Raw genomic sequence first — 21587 nt, 5'->3', positions numbered from 1 at the left:
TTTTGAATACCAAAAGACATTTTAAAAGTGGTAAGAAATCTCAATTGAATATCAACAGATTTTGTTGCCCTGAAAAAAAAATCTTTATTGTCTTAATTGAATACCAGTTTATATTTTATAAAAGTCTTGATTGAATACCACAAAACTTTTTAATCATAAAAAAGTCTTTTAAAATCCTTTGAAATCTTAATCCAATACACTCCCCTAAGTAGTGATTATATGTGATGACCCTCCTTGTAATTAATATTTTTCTTAAACCTATAATTTTATATTATCGTTCAATTAATTAAAAGTAACTATTATTTTATTTTTACTCAAAAATGTTTTTGGAGTACGTAGCACCCTTTACTTGTCCTTGAGTGCTTCGAAGATTATGCAAAATTTTGTCTTCAAATTAGGGTTCGCAGAGATTTTCACCCAAGTGATTGAGTATCGGAATTCCTTCCTGCAAATCGCGAGACGGTACGAGATCTTGTTGTTTAATTCGAAGGTGTAATATGATGGCCGATTGTGGTGCTGAAAGAGAAAGGAAAGTTACGATACGCAACAACCATGGCGAAAATCTCGTGGGGATCTTACATAACGCGGCTTCAATTTCGCTTGTTATCGTGTGCCATGGCTTCCAATCTTCCAAGGTTATTGCTGCTCTTCACATCTTTCATGCCAATTGTTGTTTCCCTTAATAAACTTACTTAAGATAATACTATTTCCAAAAAAATAAAAATAATAAGAACAATAAATTATGCTCATGAATTTTCATAACTGTAAATTTAGCGAAGCTGGTTGCTTAACATACATGTCATGCCAATTTGTGATTGATAACAGTATAAGAATGCTGACAGTGTACTGTTGAACTAAAGGGTGTAATGGTTTTATTATCTGTAGGAAAGGATTCCCATGGTGAACCTTGCTGCTGCTCTAGGAAAAGATGGATTCAGTGCTTTCCGCTTTGACTTTGCAGGAAATGGGTTAGCTTCTTTGAGAAGGAAAATGAACGATAAAATAAATTAATGCATTACTAATTTATTAAATGAATATGAATATTGGGCATTTGGCTCCCCGGTGGAACCCGAGAGTCTCACAAGTTTCGGTTCTTTGGACCAGCTATGGACTAATCTTTGGTCCGGAGCTGAGTCAAACTGATTTGTTTGTATATGATTCGTCTTTTCTATTTAATTATTTATTTTTTTATCTGTATGGTGTCATGAAGTCTAAGAATATTTAGTAACTTAAGTTTGAAATTTTTGGCATGTTCATATTAGTATGCAGTAACGGATTTAGAGGGGCGCAGGAAGGGGTCCTAGCCCCTCTCTTGGTGCCCCTTATGTATATACATATGTAGTTTTTAAGTTAGGGTAAAATTAATTGTTAAGGTTAGATATATAAAATTGTGAAAAATTAGTTGTTTGTTGTTATTACAACAATAGTTAAGGTGATAACTAGTGTAAAGTTGTGTAAAAGTAGTTGTTTGTTTTTTGTTATTATGATAATGGTTAAGATTATTATCATTAAAAATAAAAATTTATTTTGATTTTATGTGTAAAAATAGTAAATAATTTTTAAAAAATGATCTATTAAAAGTTAAAATTTTAAAAATTACAAAGGAAGAAAAAAAATAATCTAGTCCCCCCTCTAATATATTTCTGGATCCATCCCTGTGAGTATGAATCTTGGAACTTTATTTTTTGAAGAAAAAATTTGATTAAACAAAGAGAAGAAACTTGTAATGATTTTGGAGGATAAGGGATCCTCCTTGACTAAAATGCAGAATGCTGTCATAGACCAACTCCCCTAAAAGCCTAAGCAGTTAAGTAAAGGTACATGAATGGCTCTATTAGTTCTTACATCTCTAGCAAACACAAACAACAGAGACATGAGCTGCCCAATCCCTCAACAAAATTTCAAAGGAGGGTCAGGGATTTTGGTCCTCTAATTCTCTCCTCTCTCCTCAATTCCCTCCAACCAAACAATATGTTGGAGAAAAGAAAACGTCTTAAATCATCACATGCTTGCCAAATAGAATCTAAACAACTAATCTTATCCCAAATCAACTGCTTTGTCAAAGAAACTTACTTGAAGATACAAGTGTTCTGCTAGAATACAGACAAATGCACCAAATAATAGCATAAATTGCACTTTGCTGTAATATTGTATTATGTCTTATTTCACATAAACAATATACTGTCTTCCATTCATGGCTTTATTTTTTCTAAAATAACTAGAGACTGAAACTTATGAAGCCATATTCAAAAGGGACCAATCTATTATAAATATGAATGTAGAAGTGATTCTACTTTTTAGGTAACCTAAGGGTGTAAGTATTTTTCTAATACTAAAAGAAAAATAGTTTATTGAATTGTCGTTATGTTTGCTATTGCTAACCACTCATATCATTGTCTTCTAGGGAAAGTGAAGGTTCATTTCAGTATGGTAACTACTACAGAGAGGCTGAAGATCTGCGAGCTGTAGTTCAACACTTCTGTGAGCAGAAATATGCAATTAAAGCAATTGTTGGTCACAGTAAAGGTCAGATTACAATTATCTTTATTATATGTAACTGAAGTTATTTGTGGACTGAACAGACAACATATGTGGAATTCTTCAGTGGCAGTTTGAAATTGTTTTCTCTTCTGTCCAATGTTACAGATTTGGTTGCATAATTTTTAATTTCAGTTATTCTGTAAGGTTATTAATATTGTCAGAAGTATTTTATATTGAGTGGGTAGAATAGAGGTAAGACTGCAGGCCTTACATATCTCAAGGTAATTTTTTGAAACTGTGTTGGCTGAGAAGATCTGTGGTCTGTGGAAAATGCAAAGAGAGAAAGGTTTAAATCTTTATTTGGTTTTTCATTTCTGTGGAGAAAACATATGATGACATTGTTCAATGCGAAATTTGGACTTAACTCAATTCCAAAAGTTAGCTTACAGGGTGAGAGTTACCCTTACTTATTTATTCTATCTTGGAACTATCTCTAGTCAATGTGGGACTCAAGTTTTTGCCAATAGATGGTAAACTGAAACTTAAGTTCTATGTGAATGTAATAGAATTTTCTTATATAAATCTTTCACAATACTCAATTCCTCTTGTAAATCACTGACTATTATGGTTTCTGCAGGGGGTAATGTGGTGCTCTTATATGCCTCAAAATATAAGGATATTCATATTGTAGTCAATATATCTGGCCGGTTCAATCTAGCGAGAGGCATGGAAGGTCGTTTGGGCAAAAAATTTATACAAAGGATCAAACAAGATGGATATATAGATGTTAAGAATAAAAGAGGTGAGCAACAAAATGTGAATAATCTTCTGAGTTCTATTCTTCTATGGTTTTTAATCAACATGTCTTGGCCAATTTTTTCATGCTTCTTTGTCCTTTTGTTGCCACAAACACTTTTTAGTTTACGTTAAAAATGAAGGTGAGAGCTATTAGATGTGACTGCTCCTTGTGATTCTAATAATCTTGTTTTTGTGTTGAATCACATCTCTTTATTAATGTGTTGCATTATGTTCCATGGTCATCACTTATCTGCCTCTCTGGTTTCCACTTGACATTGCATCATAGTGGCTACCAAAAAGCTACTAAAAAGTGTCGTTGGCCAGCACTTGTATTTTAATTGTTGTCAATATACTTAAAACAATTCCATTCACATATTCCTTTTCTTATGATAGGGAAGATTATGTACCGTGTTACTGAAGAAAGTTTGATGGACCGCCTATCTACTATAACCCATCTTGCCTGCTTATTGATTCCCCAAGATTGCAGGTACAGTTTGTTATTACATCTAATAACAGGCATCATTGAAAATTTAGCAAAATCAGTTGCCTCATGTTTAACTGTTACCACTTACCACTGCTAGTCACTTCATCAACGTTGATACAGTGTGTTGACAATTCATGGATCCATGGATGAAATTGTACCTGCAGAAGATGCTTTAGAGTTCGCTAAGTTCATATCTAATCATGAATTGTGCTTCATAGAAGGAGCTGATCATGAATATACTTATCATCAAGATGAGTTGACCAGCTTAGTTTTGGAATTCATCAAGATTCATATTGACAAAGACAAAGATACATCGAAGCAGGCACGATTTGGAAGAGTACATAAACCTATTCATTCCCGGTTGTAGTTTGTGCAAATATGTGTAGATCCAGTATTTCTTTTGAAACCATCTTTCTTACAAATAAAGACACAGCCTTCATAAATAGATCACCAAGAAAAGATGGACGAACCTCATCCCATTTCTAACATTCCAAGTGCCCACCTGAGAGCCGATAATTAGCATTTGCAAGAGTTAAAAGAATATTGACAATGCTAAGTTTCTCACAATTAAACCTCAATAGTACCCATCTGACAAGTATTGTTGCATCATCATAGCCACCGCCAAAAGAATATTGACAATGCTAAGTTTCTCACAATTAAACTTCAATGGTACCCATCTGACAAGTATTGTTGCATCATCATAGCCACATGCCGGGTTGTCAATCTGAATTTAAACTCTTATGACTACTGTTAAAAGTTTATGCTCTTGCAGTTACTACAGATGAGTGATGAAATGAATAATTGGACATAACAAGCATGAACCTGGCTCATCTGGTGGATATGATATATGAAGCACTGCTGATTGAATGTTGGTTATCACAGGTGAGTAGCCACGGCTAGCCAGTAATTAATTAAAAAGGGTATAAATCAAAACAATTGGTCTACGTTTGTAATTTTGCAGATTTCAGACTATACAGACTGCCGTGTAAAAATTTACTTATGGCCATAACATTATGTCCATTTCCTCTATGTCCACCATAATTCTTTCCTTTTCATTACCTCTATATTCTTTTGGGATAAACATGAACTCAACTCAATATCATATTTCAGAATTTTGTTCAGAAAAGACTATAAAAGTGCAACTATGGTCTAGGTTCAAACTTGCTTCTCGTATGCTTCTTCTGCCTCCAAATAAAATATAGAATATGAATGGATGGGGATAGAAGAGAGGAAGCAAGGGAATGGGATGGAAGCTCATTCCCACTATTAGGAAAGAGACTAGGAAATGGACGGGGGGACACTCGCTATCCACTTTGGGGAGTTTGGTCTGTGGTCACCAAAAGATATAAGCTTCTGTACTTTGATCTAATAATAAATACATCAAAACTTTCATTCAATGTTCATTTTTTACATCAAATTGGTAGGTTACTGTGTTATGTTAATGATCTTCCAAAAGGATCAATTTGATGGTGTTCTTTTTAAAGTTCTTATTGACTGACATCTTTTGACCCCACATAAAACGTTTAAAAAAGTTTATGTATGAGGGTTACGTCGAAGTTTTGTACCTGCCCATTTTCCCTTCATATTACTCTTAAAAAATAATCCAATTTTTCATTTATTTCCTTTTCATTTGATTACGTGTAACTTAAAATATTCAGTCTGAGGGCCATTTCTACCATGCACAAGTGTATTAGGTCTGCATTATACACAAGTTATTTTAGGTTGTGTGATCCATGGTTAAAAAAATAGATGGATCCGATGCAAGACCTTAAGGCGGGGGTAACATTGCTAACAATTTTTTATTTTAACTTAAATAACACCCATATGGATTTTAACAATTAAAAAAGATGTGTTATATATATATATATATATATATATATAGTGTGGTGAAAAAACAACAGGGCTTGTCTGCTTTCCTGGAAAAAAAAAAGCTAGAGAGAGAAATGTGTTGCCGTGTTCCATTTCCGGTTGGCTTGTGGGCTTGTGGCGTTTTTCGGTGGCTTAGGCGATATTGACATTGGACCGTTTTTTACCAAGGAATAGGTAAACCAACAATTTTGACTTACTCTACGTAATTATTTGCAAAAAAAATAAATAAAGGGAAATGGGAATGTGACATCCACGTAAACCAGCAATATTAATTTGCGTTTTCAACACTTCAAAATTGCGTTTGAAACATTAAAATGTATTCGTTGGTTCGCGTAGCCATTGACACGTGTCTTGTAAGGTGTGAAACAGCAAAATGAAATTGTTGGTTAGTGTTCCTGCACAGCCCAAGGAACTAGTAAATTGAAATTGTTAGTTGCATCAAGTTGAAAAAACTAATTAATGAACTAGTAAATTAAAATTGTTGGTTTACGTGGATGCTACGTCCACATTCTCTTTTATTTTCTTGCAAATAATTATGTGGAAATAAAATAGCAAGTCAAGATTGTTGATTCATCTAGTCCTTGGTCAAAAAATAGATCATGCTAGTAATATGTTTTAAAAACAAACTCATTTTGATAATAAGTTTCTAAAAGAGATCCAAAAGGGTAAATCACTCAAAAAAAAATCACCATAATAGTGTGCAAAGAGAGAAGTACTTGTGTATATGGTACAACTTCAAGATCTTCACCCTTTGTTATTTTATTGTTGTAGCCAAGGGTTTGAAAAACTTGTGCATCATACGAGACCTATTAAACTTGTGCATTTTTATTTATCAATCATGAAAAAATAAGGTATCTTGACCATCACCAATAGAATTTTTAAATGACCCATCATGAGCATCAGGAAGCCATAAATCTTGCCACCAGAAGACAATCTACCATACCAGAAACTTAACCATTTGAACCAAATTGCATCTTGGTCATTTCGAAAACGCTAACAGCACTTGGCCAATAAACTTTTGTTAGAAGACTCCAGACTCTTCACAATTAAACCACCTTCAGCTTTTGACTTACATACCACTTTCCACTTGGAGCTTTGAAAAAGAAAAATAATACAAAGGTAAAGTTGTTAAGACTGAATTAAGTAAGGTTACTCATCCACCCAAAGACAAGCGGTTCTCAAATCACAACACGTCTATGATTTGCCCCTATAGGGATCCCAAAAACTTGAACGGCAATAATGATACTAAACAATGAAGAAAGCTAGAGGGTCACCCATCAAAATCATGATTTAAAAAAGGTCAGAATGCCCCACCTTGACCTCTTGCATTCTAGGATTCTAAAGAGGTATAATTCTTTGATCAACAAATATCAGAAATTTTGACTACCAAATATTTAGACCCTATTGTTGACAAAATTAGACCTTGAGAATGATGTAAAATATCTTGGAAATATTGACATGATTGAGATTTGTTACCTCGGTCTTATGAAATGGAAAAATACTAAAGGGTCGTAAATGGATACACAATCTTAATAAGAGGGTGGGAAAAAGCATAGGGTCAACAAATCAGTCATATTTTGTATCATCCTTATCAAAACAAAGTAGATTTTAAATATTTGGTAGTCAAAACCTCTGATTTCTTAATCAAAGAATTATACATCTTTCTTTCGATGCTCAGGATCCCAGAATGCAAGGGGTGGAGGTGGGGGATTTTGACCTTTGCACTACCCTGAGAAGATGAAGAATCTTGGCCTTCCCCATTCAATGAACCCCTATGAGAAACTTTCTACCTCTCTGTATTCATGAGAATAGACAATGGATGTGGTAGTGAGGGTTTGGAAGATGAAGATGGCAGATGATTAGTGGTGGTAGTGGTGCGGCAGTGACGGTAGACATTTGGTGTTTTGATTGGGGTTGATGGGTTTTGGCAAGGTTATAGTGGTGAGTGTGGCAATGTGGTTGTGTATGGGATTAGGTGGTGGTGAGTCGGTGATGGGTCTGCGAATTCAAGGTTGTCTATCCCACTTTGTGGGTTTGAAAACCCATACACCTCTACATTGCAAACATGCTTGATAATCAAAATAGGAGATTCTGGAAATGTGCAAATTGGAAAGTGGGTTTATAGAGACAACTAATTCCATGTTCTGATGTTGTTTATTCTTTATATGCTTGAAATCCATTTTTTAATGTCTCTTATTTTTGAATTAATTTCACCTTCTCATGTTTCTTATTTTAAGTGCTTGAAATCAGTTTTTTAAAAAGTCAAAATGTAGCAAGTTTTTTTAAATCTCATATTTTCAAACAGGTGTTTGCCTGTTGATTTTAGTGTGCTAAATTGTTCTGATTTTGCAATGTTTTAGGGCAATAGAAGTTGTAAGATTTTTTTCTAGGATGATCAACTGGGCAACACAATTGTCTCTAGTAAAGAAGAAAATAGGAGAGAACAAAGCATAATATTTATGGATGGAAGATGTAGGTGTTCACTACTAATGATGGACATGTATTTGAAGAAAATTGAGAAGATGAAGCTAAAAATTGGAAAGGAGAGATGAAAGCATAATTTGTTGTTGTTTATTTCATGGGTTTTTTTGGAATGTATGTAATTAGGAAATTTAGTGGTAATACATTTATGTATTGTTGTAGTTTTTTTTAAAGAAAAATGATAAAGTATGTTGCCACTGTAATGACTATTGAATCTCAAATGTGTCTTTGTGTGGTTCTAAGTGATGAATTAATGAATGAAAGTTGTCATTTGGATGGTCATAGTATTTGTCATTTAAATTGGTTGGAAATTTGGAGCCATAAAGTTGGTTAAAAATCTGGTGAACGTTAATGTATGAACTGCTTCCATAAACATTAGTTAAAAATTCAGTACAAGAGGTACTTAAAGTAAGGCAACAACAATTATGTGTTTGTTAAAGATTGAAGTTTCTATCTCTTTTTAGTTTAGTTTTGATTTTGATAATTTTACATGTCAAAATGCATTTAATAGGTATGACATTGTATTAATTATTTGGCTAGCCATAAGTGTTTAGTTTATATCAATCTTGTTTAGTTTTATCACCTTTGTGTTTGGATTAGTTATCTTTGAAAATTAGAAGTTCATTGAACAATTTATGAACTTGTTAATCAATTACAACATGTGTGTAACCAATTACACAAGTCGAGATTGATTCAAAGAGGTTTACTACTCATTCAAAGTGAAATTTATCGAATTAATCAATTATAACATTATGGTAATTAATTACATTGTTTTTCATATTAGAAAGAGTCTTTGTAAATTCTCTGTAATCGATTATAAGATTTGGTAATCGATTATAGATTCTAGTAATTTGTTACAATGTTTCTGATTTTCTTAAATGACTTTGTAAGATCAAATTAATTGATTACAAGGTATTGGTAATCGATTACATTGATCTTAGATGGAAATCCATATATGTTTTTAGCGGTTTAATCGATTACAAAATGGTCTTAATCAATTATATCAGTTATATAATAGATTTTTTTATTAATAGTTCTTTTTGTAACGAGTCTCTAAGCTTCCACAATGTTTTTAGAGCTTTAACTACAAAATTTTGCTTTTGCAACTTATAAACATCATGTATGAATTGTAGACATAAACAATAGCACACCAAACTGTAGACAACATTGGCAAGTCCCATGTATCAAACCATAATATAGACGAAATTGTCATTGACCATTACACAGTAGTACACAAAATTGTAGATATAAACAAAATAAAGAAATTGAACCAAATTGTCATTGGCCATTAGAAATACTAAACTTTCAAACTTAATTAAACATAAACCAAAGTCGTTGCCCAAAAATTCAATAACATAGCAACCAATAACCCCATAATCCTAAGATAATGCAATTATTACAACCAAATATATTCTACCCTAATTAAATTGTATGTCACTTCCCTTTTTCTTTCCCTTTGTCGCCTTTGCTAATGCCCTTGTTTCCATTCTTCTTGTCATTGCTCATGATCTTCATAACTGTAGATTTGTTTGCATTACTTTCGTTATTGGTTGTTAGTGATTCTTAAGTTAAAATCCTCTCGGTTGAATTTGGGTTGGTGTCACCAGTCACGGTTTCCTTTGATGCTTCAGCATGTTTAGCATTGACATCTCCACCAGCTTCAATATTGCCATCTCCAACATTAGGAACATTTCTAACTTGTGTTCATTGTTCCTATTTTAGGCTTCTTTTGAAAATCAACATATATAATAAATTTTAGGCTTCTTCTGAAAATCAACATATATGATAATCAGTAATATAATCTACAAAAACAATAAGATTAACATAATCAGTAGTTAAACAATGATAAATTTCTTAATTGTGATTTTGGATTGATATTAAGATTAGAGCAACCCTTACTATTATGTTCGTACACATCACATCTAGTGCACCTGTATTGTGTATTTTTTTCTGCTCAACTTTGTTGGATTTGGATTCTCATCAAACTCCCTTCTTCTAAGTTTTTTTGGTCTCCCTAGACCTTTTTGTATTTTGGTGTTGGCATCTCCATATTAGAAGAAGGCCACATATATTGTCCATTAAGAGGAGTAACATTATGTTTATAGCACACATCAAACATCTCCTTTGAATAACACTACTCCACATAGTCCATTGGTGTTTGCATTTTCAAAGAAATGACAACCACAACATGCCTACATGGTATTCCTACCAATTCTTGCAAATTGCAAGAACATCTCATCTTTTTTAAATCAATCACAAATCTATGCTTAAATTGTATGTTTGTCATCTCAAAAGTGTGCTTTGTTGCATGACTAGCATGCTAGTATCCACTTGCATGAACTTCAACATCCAATCTTTTTTATCTAGGCATTATTCTATGTTCATAGTTTGCATATGTTCCTCTCTGGCTAACAATCCTAGACATCAAATACTTTATGATCCATTCACGCATTGAAATTATAGGTTTGTCCCTAGCAACTAAGATAATGATATTAAAGGCATTTGAAAGGTTGTTCATTAACACATCACACTTAAGATAATAAGAGAAAACATGCTTACACCAAGTTTTTTTACATTTACCTTCTAGTCACTTTCGTGCCTTCACAGTGACCTTCTTCAGTTCCAAGTATTTTTATTCAAATGCTTGATAATAAGTTGCTTTTGTAGTACCCATCATCAGATTTCTTACCAAGGTTCCTCCTCCAAAGTTTTTCTTGAAATTTGTGTATAAGTATCTAACACACACCTTGTATTAGACATTGTCAAACATCTCTTGACACACATTGGCTAGGCCCTAAAAACAAAACAAAAAATTAAATCAAAATATTCAACCATTTCAACAAAACAATAAAGATCAAACTCACAAAATTAGAAACTCATTTTTTGTTGGTCACTGATAAAGACTCACCTTTTTTTCTATACCAATGTCCTCCAACATGCATGTAAGAAACCATCTCCAAGAGTCCTTGGTCTCAGTCTCAACCACAACAAAGGCAGTTGGATAATGTTGGAAATTAGGGTTCTTTCCAATAGTAATCAATAGTATATCCCATATTTAGTCTTCAAATGGAAACCATCCACTCCAATAAATAGTCAACAATCCTCTACAAAACCTTTCTTACATCCATCTAGACATATATACAAAATCTGAAACATTCGAGACCATGTAAGGGTTATATGCTCCACATGGACATGTTTGAAATCTAATGTCAACACCTGATTGTACCTCCACAACAAGCTATACTGCTTTGTTGCGTCTCCTTCAATCTCATCTTCAACCATTTTCTTTGCTCTCTAACCTCAAGATGCAATGACTCTGATAGAGTAGGCCCTCCTCATTCCATTAACAATGTCATCGAGCGTTACTCTTTTAGTTGTTAATAACTTTTTAGCAACCTTCTTAGCCATCCACTTTGAATTTGTAGTCTTGTTATTGAAGACCCTCCCACACGTGTGCTTCCTATAAAATGTCTTCATTTTGAATGTGGTGGTGTCATCCACTTGACTGACCAATGCCTTAAATGGACAACCTTTTAACTTACACAACCCTCTGACTCTAGTTTTGTCATTTTTGGGGAAATTAACATCTCTTCCATTAAGAATCGAATACTCCTTATTGCATCTTTAAATTCAGCCAACATGCTAAACTCCATTCTCAATTGAAATTTGAAGTTGATTTCTAATTCTTCTTTTAAGAACTTAGGAAATTTATCATTCTTGTCTCTTTCCTCTTCAACACTTGAACCATCAAAATTGGTCAATTCTTCACTTTCATAGTCAAATTGGTCCATGTCTTTAGTGAATGTAGGATCAACTTGCAAACTATTACTCAACTTCTCAATAATTTCTTATGGAGTCAAGTTCACAGTTGTTGCATTCACATTTATATTCTTTCCTAATAGACAAGGGTTGCATCATCATCCAAACCCAGATCCCTTTCATCCTCACTATCATCAAGGTATACATCATTTGCCTCATCACTATCATCAGACTCACTCCTAACTAGACCATCATTTTCAAAGACCTTAACTTCAGTAGTACCCTTGTCACTCCCACCACCTTGGGTAGTTTGAGAACCAATTGCACCCTCAACACTTCAAGGAAGTTTGTTTTTAGACTAGCTAACATCTCTAACTACATGTTCCACATAAATATCAGCAGGACATTAATGTTCAACAAAATATTTCCCAAGCTCAGTTGCATCTATATCCAACTTGATGGCTCTATATCCAGCAATAGACTTAGGACCATCGTTTGTCCACCATAGTCTAACTTCAATATCACATTTTAAGTCCTTCACAATACCAAAAACTTCAAAATAACTCCACTTGTTCAGATCAGTAAATTCCTTAGCAGTTTTAGTACCATTGTCATACACCACATCCTAACCATCCTTGCGAAAAATACCCCTTTGATGAAAATGACAAAGAAAGACATCATATGATTCAAAACCTAAACACACAAAAATACAAGAACAAAAGTCAATACACATGTGTCATCCACCTTCAACGCATAGAATCGTTCTTCACAAGTATCAAACACACTCACCAACAATATATGCATGTGGTCCTTACAAGAAACCATAAATGAACAAAACCACAACAAAAATTCCAAGTGCCCCAAACACAGATAAATAAAATAAAAGAATAGTAAAAACACATGATTCACGAAACAAAATCTCTTAAATTTACTCACGTCCTTTGCGTGGTGTCTGGCCACGCACTGCACCAGAAACGTAGGTTCATGAATTGTGTCTCAAATGTAGTCTTCACACTTCAAAGAGAGGGATGAATGATTCTTAGCAAAAATCCTAATTTCATACTCTTCAAAACCCAAACACAAGCTTTGCCTCTTCATTGTCAATTTGAAAATTCTAATTTCTAATGTATTAATCTGAATATTTTTATTTTTCATATTACATTAAAATTATGAAAATGAACTGAGCCACATCTACTTACAAAACAACCAATATTAATGTGACATTGTGATTTTGTTATGTAACTATGTCACATCATATTTTTTTACCAGAGGAAGACAACAAGGACTATAAGTGTAACAATGCTAAATGGCAAGGACTAAAGTGGTAAAAAATTTACAAGGATGAAAAACAAAATTTCACAAAATTGTTGGAACCAAAAAGGTATTTAAACCTAAGAAACAAAATAAATGCAAATGCCTCTTACCTCTTTTCTTTCGAAACCACTTGATTCAGGACCTTTTTCGTATCCTAGAAGGTCTATTTGAAGTTAAGGTACAATTAAGGTCACAACCTAATCAAATAAAAACCTAATCAAATAAAAACATAAAAAATCAGATGGAAAAAATGAGAGAAAATAAAAAAATAAAAAGGATCACATGGAAATATCAGATTTTTATTATTTATTTGAGAGAAACAAAAAAAATCAATTAGTCTTACCAAAAAAATCCTTCTAAAAGAGGGATAAGTGTTTGTTGCTTTTTGAAAAAAAATTAAAGAAATCTATTTAACATAAAAATAATAAATAACTTTATATCAAGGAAAAAAAATACAGTAAAAATTTTAAATTTTGAGTTAAATTTATTTATTTTTAATTTGTTAAAACCTTTGTTATACAATTTATTTAATTACATCCTTTCTTCCACTCATCCACACAATTGAAAAAAATTTATCCACTTCTTTTTATTTTGTTAATCCAAACAACACATTCTTTTTACTCTGTTTCCCTTTTACTTTTATCATTCCTATTTTTTACATATAATTAAATTTGGACAATGTAGATAATAATTAATATCTTCATTTGTTATTCATCTTTTGAGAATAAATACTCTTAATTTATTTACTCTCTTTAAATTTCAAAATGATATTGATTATTTTTTTCTATAGTATCATTAATTTTAAATGTTTTATACATATATCCTAAATATAAGACAAATAAAGGTGGAAGAAATATTAAATTTTATACAATCAGAGACATAAAACAAAATAATAGAAAATTAAAAAATAATATAAATCAGTTTATTATGTTTTTTTCTTTCAAAAATTTTTTTATTATGTTTTTAATTATAACCTTATCTATAAAAAAAATGTGTTATAACCTTAAAAGGATAAATAAAATAATAGATAAAATTGAATGGAGGAACTATTGACATCGGAGATTTAGTAATAATAATAAAAAAAAAAAAAAAACATCAAAGACAATCATAAGGATACTGAACTACAGATAAGGTGGTCCATCTAGACAATGAATTCGGCCATTCGCCCATTCCACTACAAAACGTGGTTTGTAGTTCTTTTAATTGTTCACGTCTTGCGTAATCTGTTAAAAATCCCATATGATTAGGAATTGGTAATTAAGTACATAATTTAAATTATAATTTTTTATTTTAATTAAATAATATTATTTTTCACTATAACCAAACATTCGTGGCGTACCAAGTACTCTCTACATATTTATTTTTGGTAAAAGATAGTAAATGATATCATATGATGAATAACTGAAGCATCCTATGTAACGGTACAATCTCACGGATAATGCATGAAGATATTTTGCATAAAAAATGCCTTTGGCGAAGCATCTGCATGTGGCATATTCTAACAGATTTTATTAGATACTACATTGCATCATTCACTTTTTGTTTTTCGCCTTCATATGCAACTGACTCAACAAACTAGTGGGCCATTCAAACTTTATGCCTTAGAAAACACGTTACACAGTTCTAACCTTTTCCTTTTCGTTAATTAAGCTTTTAATCTCTTGATTTTTTCTTATTATTCAAAAGTTTTTCATCAATATGTTTAGTCTTTCAAGTTTTTTTTTTTGTCTATTTTTACTCTCTCATTTATTTTTATTCCTCAAAATTAATTCTTGTTTTATTCATTTTTAATTTCCCATTTTTATATATTTAGACTAATTTTAAACAATAAAAATAAATAAAAAGCTAAAAATGATCCAAAAAAATTAGGAACTAAAAATGCTATAAAAAAATTAATAAAGAGCTAAAAGTTAATAAATAAATTTTGAAGAATTAAAAGTTAGAATCTAACAAAAAAAAAAAGATGACAAACTAAAATCTTAATTAATCCTTCGTTATTTATATTTTTTATGACAGATTAATTTTTTTTATCATATTATTAATATGTAATATCTATTAATTTTATGTTTGTATAAAACAATGTTCAAAGATACTAGTGTTAAAGATGCTCTAAGAGTATCTGACATTCCAATGTTGGTTTATCTTGCAAGATGCTAACAACCATTCAATCTCACTGAGCTTTAACTTCCTCTTATCATAGGCACATTTTTTATTTTTACTTGTTTGCTACTATGATAGAGAGATGCTATTATTTTTCAGGGGACAGCCTGTTATTACAGCTAATAATTTTCTCCGCTGACAGTTGTTTTATGTACATGTTATCAGTGTCTGTCGTTGGGATTTTTATTTTAACTTAAATTTAAAACGACACGCATTGCATTTTGCTTTTGTTCCTGTTTTTCTTATTTGCAGTTCTATTTTTAGTTTTAGAAATATGGAATATATTATATTTTTTTTGTTTTTAAGATGTGATCGTGGAGTGGTTGAAATAAGTAGTTTTTAATAAAAAAAGAAAAAAGACAAAAAAAGTGGAGTTTGAAAACTAGAGTTTGACCTCACTTTTTAAATTGAGTACTACGTGCTTATATTTACTTAGAAGAATTTAATTGTTAATGTAAAATATTTTACAGTCTCGACTAATTAAAAATCAATTTGATGTGATCTTTTAAGATGGTTATTATCAAACTCAAAAAACTTATTATAAATAGTGATAATTTGTGATTTAATGGTAATGTAAAAAAAAAAACTGTCAAACTATTTTACTTTTGAAAAAGGGAAAAAAAATCCTCCACCATTTTTTATCATTTAAAATCTATTACAATTACTATACAATCAATCCCTTAAATCAACGTGGTGCTAAAATTGTTTTGAAAAAATATTTTCTTAATTTAATCCGTTATCAGACATGGGTTTTTAACTGTCATTGTTTGTGAACAAAAATCACTAAAATTTGCAAAATCTAATGATGTCATCTCCAAATTGGACGAAATGAATGGATTGAAGTATTTTTTTAAAATTAAAGGACCTGATTAAAGTGTCTAAAAATAAAGGGACACAATTGAATATTTTAAAATAATTAAAAAAACTAAATTGATAATTAAGCTTTTTTAGTTTTATTTTATTTATTTTTTATGTTGTATATTCTATTATCAATCAAATTTAAAATAAAAGAAAAATAATATACATTTTGACAAACATCATATTCTTATTATGTTGATCAGTATAATGATTAAAATATTTTGAAGTATAATGCTAAAATAATAGAATACATAATATAAACAATATAATGATTGAAACAATGTAATACCAAAAGAAATATTCTTAAAAACCATTGCAAAAAACAAGTATCATTATCATTATCTTAAAATATAATACTAAAAAAATTTAGAAATAATATAATGTTTAAAACAAATAGTGTCATATAAAAATGTCTAAAAATAATACTAGAAAAAAAATTAAATAAATTTATTATTTATGATTATTAATATCTTGCAATATTATCGGAATAACAAGAGAGAATGAGCAAGTAACACAATGACCAACTAGTGTGCAGGAGTTATGAGGTTATCTTCTTGGTACCAAAAGGAGAAGAAAGAGAATGAAAGTTAGAAGCCTAAATGTAATTAAATAAGTATTATTTTAGCTTTTTAATATGATATTGATTTTTTTATTAATATTTTTAGTAAGTTTCACTTTAAATGTAATATTAATATTATTTTTTTTATTTAATAAATTTAATTTTTTTTAAATTATTATTTTATTTTATTTTATTTATTCATCTCTTCCAAACAAAAAAAAAAATCAAACTCATATTTTTTTCTCGTAAAGTCAAATTCTTTCTCATAAAATGAGTATATATTATCAGTTATATTCATTTTGGATCAAAATACAGAACTTTGTTTAAACTTTTTAAAGTTTAAAACACTGATAATTTTTCGTGTTGGATTGATTGTGGCTGGCTGAGTTTGCTAGCTTTACGAGAAAAGAATCTTTTTGTTACACGCAGAGAGCCCCACTCTGCCAAACGTGTCGTTTTCAAATCGCTCTGTGCCACAAGTTTTCTTTTGATTGGGTAATAATCACTCTTCTTTTCGCTTTCAAAGGACACATGGGATGGGATGAATCAAACTTTTCTTTTTCTTTTTCTTTTATTTGAAAGCAGGATGAATAATCACATGATTGTAGTGATATTCTTATTTGACAGTTTTTTAAAAATATATCCTCAAATTCAAATATTTTATTGTATAAATTATATCTAAAGAATTTTATATTGATATAAAATGATTTAATATCATACTTTTTTTTGAAAAAAGGCAAACATTATCATTAAACATAAAATGATGATTTAGTATCATATTAATATACATTAAAATTATATTTTTAAAATCCATAAAAATAATCATTTTGATATGTACGTGTAATTATTTAATTTTGATACAATATAACTCAAATAATATAAAATAATACATAATTATAATAAACAATAATTACTTTATATATAAAGCTAATAATTGTGTATTGCTATTACAACACAATGAAAATTTGAATAAAGGATTAGTCTCTCACAATGTCATAAATTACATTTTGAATTTTACTGAAAGAAACATTCATATTTAATTATTAAAAAAAGATATACGTTAAAAAAACTAAAAGCATAAAACTTTTTGTGAAATTTTCTTTATATTTTCCCTAAGTAATAAAATATAAAAGAAAATATACAAATCATTCCTTTTGAACTCAAATATAATAAAAATTAGAGATGCCACTCCTCTCCATTGTAAGCAATAATAAATTTAAATCGTTATATAACATCTTTGTATTTATTCTTTTGTAGGAAAAAAGGTTTTATATTATTGTTTTTTACTTTCTTTATATGATAAATATTGAAGGCATTTTTCATTTTTAAGGTATTAAATATATCTATTTTCCTCTATTTTGTTTGACTTTAATATTTTAACACTTTTTAATATATTCCTTTTCTTATATAAGCATTAATCTAATTAGATTTTCTTACATTCATATTTTTTTTTGTTTTCCGATTCCACAATAAATATGTAAGATTACAATAGAGAAAAAAATTAATGCTTAATTAATATCATAAAAAATCACAATAAAAAAAATCTTGCTAAAACGTTAAAAAAAGAAATAAAACAGAAGGAGTAAGGGAGGAAGATTCCTAAGAGGATAGGAGTACATAAAACATGAATCTTCCACTCAATTATTTTATATTTTCCGTAAATGTTTGGGACAAGTTACTCATTAATTGCCCACTGGCTAATTCAATTTATTTGGAAAAAAAATATTTTAACTTGATTCTCATATTTATTAAGAATAAATAAAATTTATTTGATTGATGATTTTGAATCTTTAGATAAATTTTCTAATAATTAAAAAATTATGCATATTTTTATTGATTATTTTAATTATTTAACATATTATATCTTTTAATAAAAAAAATACCATGATGTTTTACTATAAAAAAAAACTTAGGAAAATAAAATTCTTCTCTTCCTATGGAAAAGTTTTCCTGAAAAATTGGTTAAGAAACTTTTCCATGAAACATCATTTCCAAAGAATATTATTTTTTAAAAATATATATATATATATAATACATGAAAAATTAGGTTTCTAAATTTATGATTTTTGGAAAATATTTTTTTTCCTACCAAACATTCTAATATAATCTTTTCTTTCAAATATATTTTTTTATCCCCAAAACTTAAATTTAAAAACTTTATTAAGAAAATCGATTTCGGAATTAATAGGATCAAGATTTTTTTTTTTTTTATAAATGTTTAGGTAAATTGAATCATTCTAACTCATTAGGCTGAAAAGATATCTTAAAACTAAAAAAATATTTGTGTATTATTGATGACTGTCACATCAAACTCTATGTTCCTGTAATACATGAATATGTTTCTTGTTAACTAACACCAGTATCGACCATTGCTGACAATAATGATAAAGACTTAGCTTATTTAAAAATTTGAAAAATAAAAATGGTTAGTTAAGGCACAATTTGAAGTGAGCTTTTCTTCCCGGGACACGACGATAGTGTGTCTTAGCAAGTGTTGTTACATAAAGCCTACCCTTTCCCTCACTCACTCACCCACTCACCTCACCACTTCTATTCCATTCTCACTCAATGGACCCTCCCACATCCTACATTTCCTCCGATGAGCTCCGCAAGCACAACACGCGCCACGACGCCTGGATCTCCATCCACGGCAAGGTCTACGACGTCTCCTCCTGGCTCCACCGCCACCCCGGCGGCCCCCTCCCCCTCCTCAGCCTCGCCGGCACCGACGCCACTGACGCCTTCCTCGCCTTGCACCCCCCGAACTCCGCCTCCCTCCTCCTCCCCGCCTTCGCCACCCCCCACCTCCTCTCGGACCACTCCGTCTCCCCCGCCTCCTCCGACTACCGCAAGCTCTTCTCCGACCTCTCCTCTCTCAACCTCTTCAACCGCAAGGGCCACACCACTTCCATCCTCCTCTCCCTTATACTCGTCCTTTTCCCTCTCTCCCTCTGTGGAGTCCTGCTCTCTGACAGCACGTGCGTGCACGTGCTGTCCGGAGCATTAGTAGGCTTCCTCTGGATTCAGAGCGGCTGGATAGGCCACGACTCCGGCCATTACAATGTCATGCTCAACCCCCGCCTCAACAGAGCAATCCAGATTCTCTCCGGCAATGTCCTCTCCGGAATCAGCATCGGCTGGTGGAAGTGGAACCACAACGCCCACCACATTGCATGCAACAGCCTCGACTTCGACCCCGATCTCCAGCATTTGCCCTTCTTCGTCGTCTCCTCTAGCTTTTTCAACTCCCTCACTTCCAGATTCTATGAAAGAAAGATGAATTTCGATTCCTTCTCTAGGTTTTTGGTTAGTTATCAGCACTGGACTTTTTACCCCGTGATGTGTTTCGCTAGGATTAACTTGTTTGCACAGTCTTTTTTCTTGTTATTGTCTAAGAGGAAGGTGGAGAACAGATGGAGTGAGCTTTTGGGGCTGCTTGCGTTCTGGGTTTGGTACCCTTTGTTGGTTTCCTTCTTGCCCAATTGGTGGGAGAGGGTTTTGTTTGTTTTTGTGAGCTTTTCTGTTACGGGTATTCAGCATGTGCAGTTCTGTTTGAACCATTTCTCCTCGGAGGTGTACCTAGGGCCACCGAGCGGCGGCGATTGGTTCGAGAAGCAGACCAAAGGGACTCTTGGTGTGGACTGCTCTCCTTGGATGGACTGGTTTCACGGCGGCTTGCAGTTTCAGGTGGAGCACCATCTGTTTCCCCGGCTGCCACGGTGCCATTTGAGGAAGATTGCGCCATTGGTTAAGGATCTTTGCAAGAAGCATAATCTTCCTTATAATTGTGTGTCGTTCTGGAAGGCCAATGTGCTGACGATTCAGACTCTGAGGAATGCTGCTTTGCAGGCAAGAGATGGTTCCAAGCCGGTTCCCAAGAACTTGGTTTGGGAGGCTGTTAACACTCATGGATGAAGGGGATTTGAGTGGAGCTTCCTGTGGTTTTGCTGTCATTGATGGTTTGATGGAGGTGCATTGGTAGGTAGGGATGAAAGTTATATATAGTTGCATAGGTGCTCTTGGTGTTGTTCTCCTATCAGAATTGGAGTTTTTCTATCATTATTATGTGGATTACCAACATAAAACTTCAAATCTGATTGGAGGAAAAAACCAAACGCATCCAAGAAACTGCATATAAGTTTTGTCCCGTAGGTGTCCTTGGTTTTGAAGAGAGAATAATTGATTTGCAACGGTTACTCATTGTCTTGGCAGGGGATTGGCTAATCTCCTTTTGGAAATGGGTAAGAAAGAAACTACTGACACTTGTCATATGTGGTTTAGTAATGCTCAGCACTTCATGCTTGAGAATGTAAGAACGGTTTATCCTGCTTTGGCCTTTGGCAGTTTCATTATGAGCCCAAGGGTCTCTATATTATTATATAACCATTTGTATTATGTCTTTGAATACATTGTCATTTGGAGCAAGAAATGTACCTTACGTTAATTTCAAATTCTCTAGATGAATGTCATTTCCTGCTTCTTGTTTAGTTCTCCAATCAGTTTAGTATAACTCTTTGTTGTTGTACAACTAGATGGTAGCAAATTGTAGCTTCTATTATGAAATAAAGTTTGTTATTTATAAAAAGGTCTTTTTTTTCAATTTATCTTTACGGATGGAGGTGACCTGATATTTGCACTTGCAAGTAGGTATGAAATGCCAATTTGAAACTTTAACTATATTTTCTCACGCAAATTATATACCCTCAAAACTAACTACTTTTGAATCTCCAACTTAATTCAAATTTGCATTTGTATAGTATTGAATTTTTTTTAATTTTTTTCATTTTTCTATGTGTTAGTGGAGCTAAGAATATATATGTATGG

At 31.8% G+C, this 21587-nt stretch overlaps 2 protein-coding genes across 6 annotated transcripts; both read left to right on the top strand.

Annotated features, from left to right (window-relative positions):
* The first annotated feature begins 329 nt into the window (after positions 1 to 329).
* On the top strand, positions 330 to 5173 carry LOC114384791. 5 transcript variants are annotated; one of them, XR_003660776.1, is made up of 7 exons: positions 331 to 635; positions 886 to 968; positions 2405 to 2526; positions 3119 to 3283; positions 3673 to 3766; positions 4536 to 4645; positions 4725 to 5173. XR_003660776.1 is itself a non-coding variant. In XM_028344581.1 (6 exons), exons 1-6 carry the CDS (start codon positions 498 to 500, stop codon positions 3889 to 3891), a joined length of 633 nt encoding a protein of 210 aa, XP_028200382.1. In that variant the 5' UTR covers positions 330 to 497; the 3' UTR covers positions 3892 to 4024. The 5 variants fall into 5 exon arrangements, 3 of the variants coding, with proteins under 3 accessions (XP_028200382.1, XP_028200384.1, XP_028200381.1); XR_003660775.1 differs by having other exon boundaries at positions 3884 to 4645; XM_028344581.1 differs by lacking the exons at positions 4536 to 4645; positions 4725 to 5173 and adding an exon at positions 3861 to 4024 and having other exon boundaries at positions 330 to 635.
* Positions 5174 to 19189: 14016 nt separating this feature from the next.
* Positions 19190 to 21348, top strand: LOC114385103 (acyl-lipid (9-3)-desaturase-like). Its single transcript, XM_028345076.1, has one exon. It carries the CDS (start codon positions 19332 to 19334, stop codon positions 20676 to 20678), a length of 1347 nt encoding a protein of 448 aa, XP_028200877.1. The 5' UTR covers positions 19190 to 19331; the 3' UTR covers positions 20679 to 21348.
* Positions 21349 to 21587: the final 239 nt, after the last annotated feature.

This window comes from Glycine soja, chromosome 14, assembly GCF_004193775.1.
Source record: "Glycine soja cultivar W05 chromosome 14, ASM419377v2, whole genome shotgun sequence".
Classification (NCBI taxonomy): domain Eukaryota; kingdom Viridiplantae; phylum Streptophyta; class Magnoliopsida; order Fabales; family Fabaceae; genus Glycine; species Glycine soja.
This window is presented reverse-complemented; position numbering and strand designations above follow the sequence as displayed.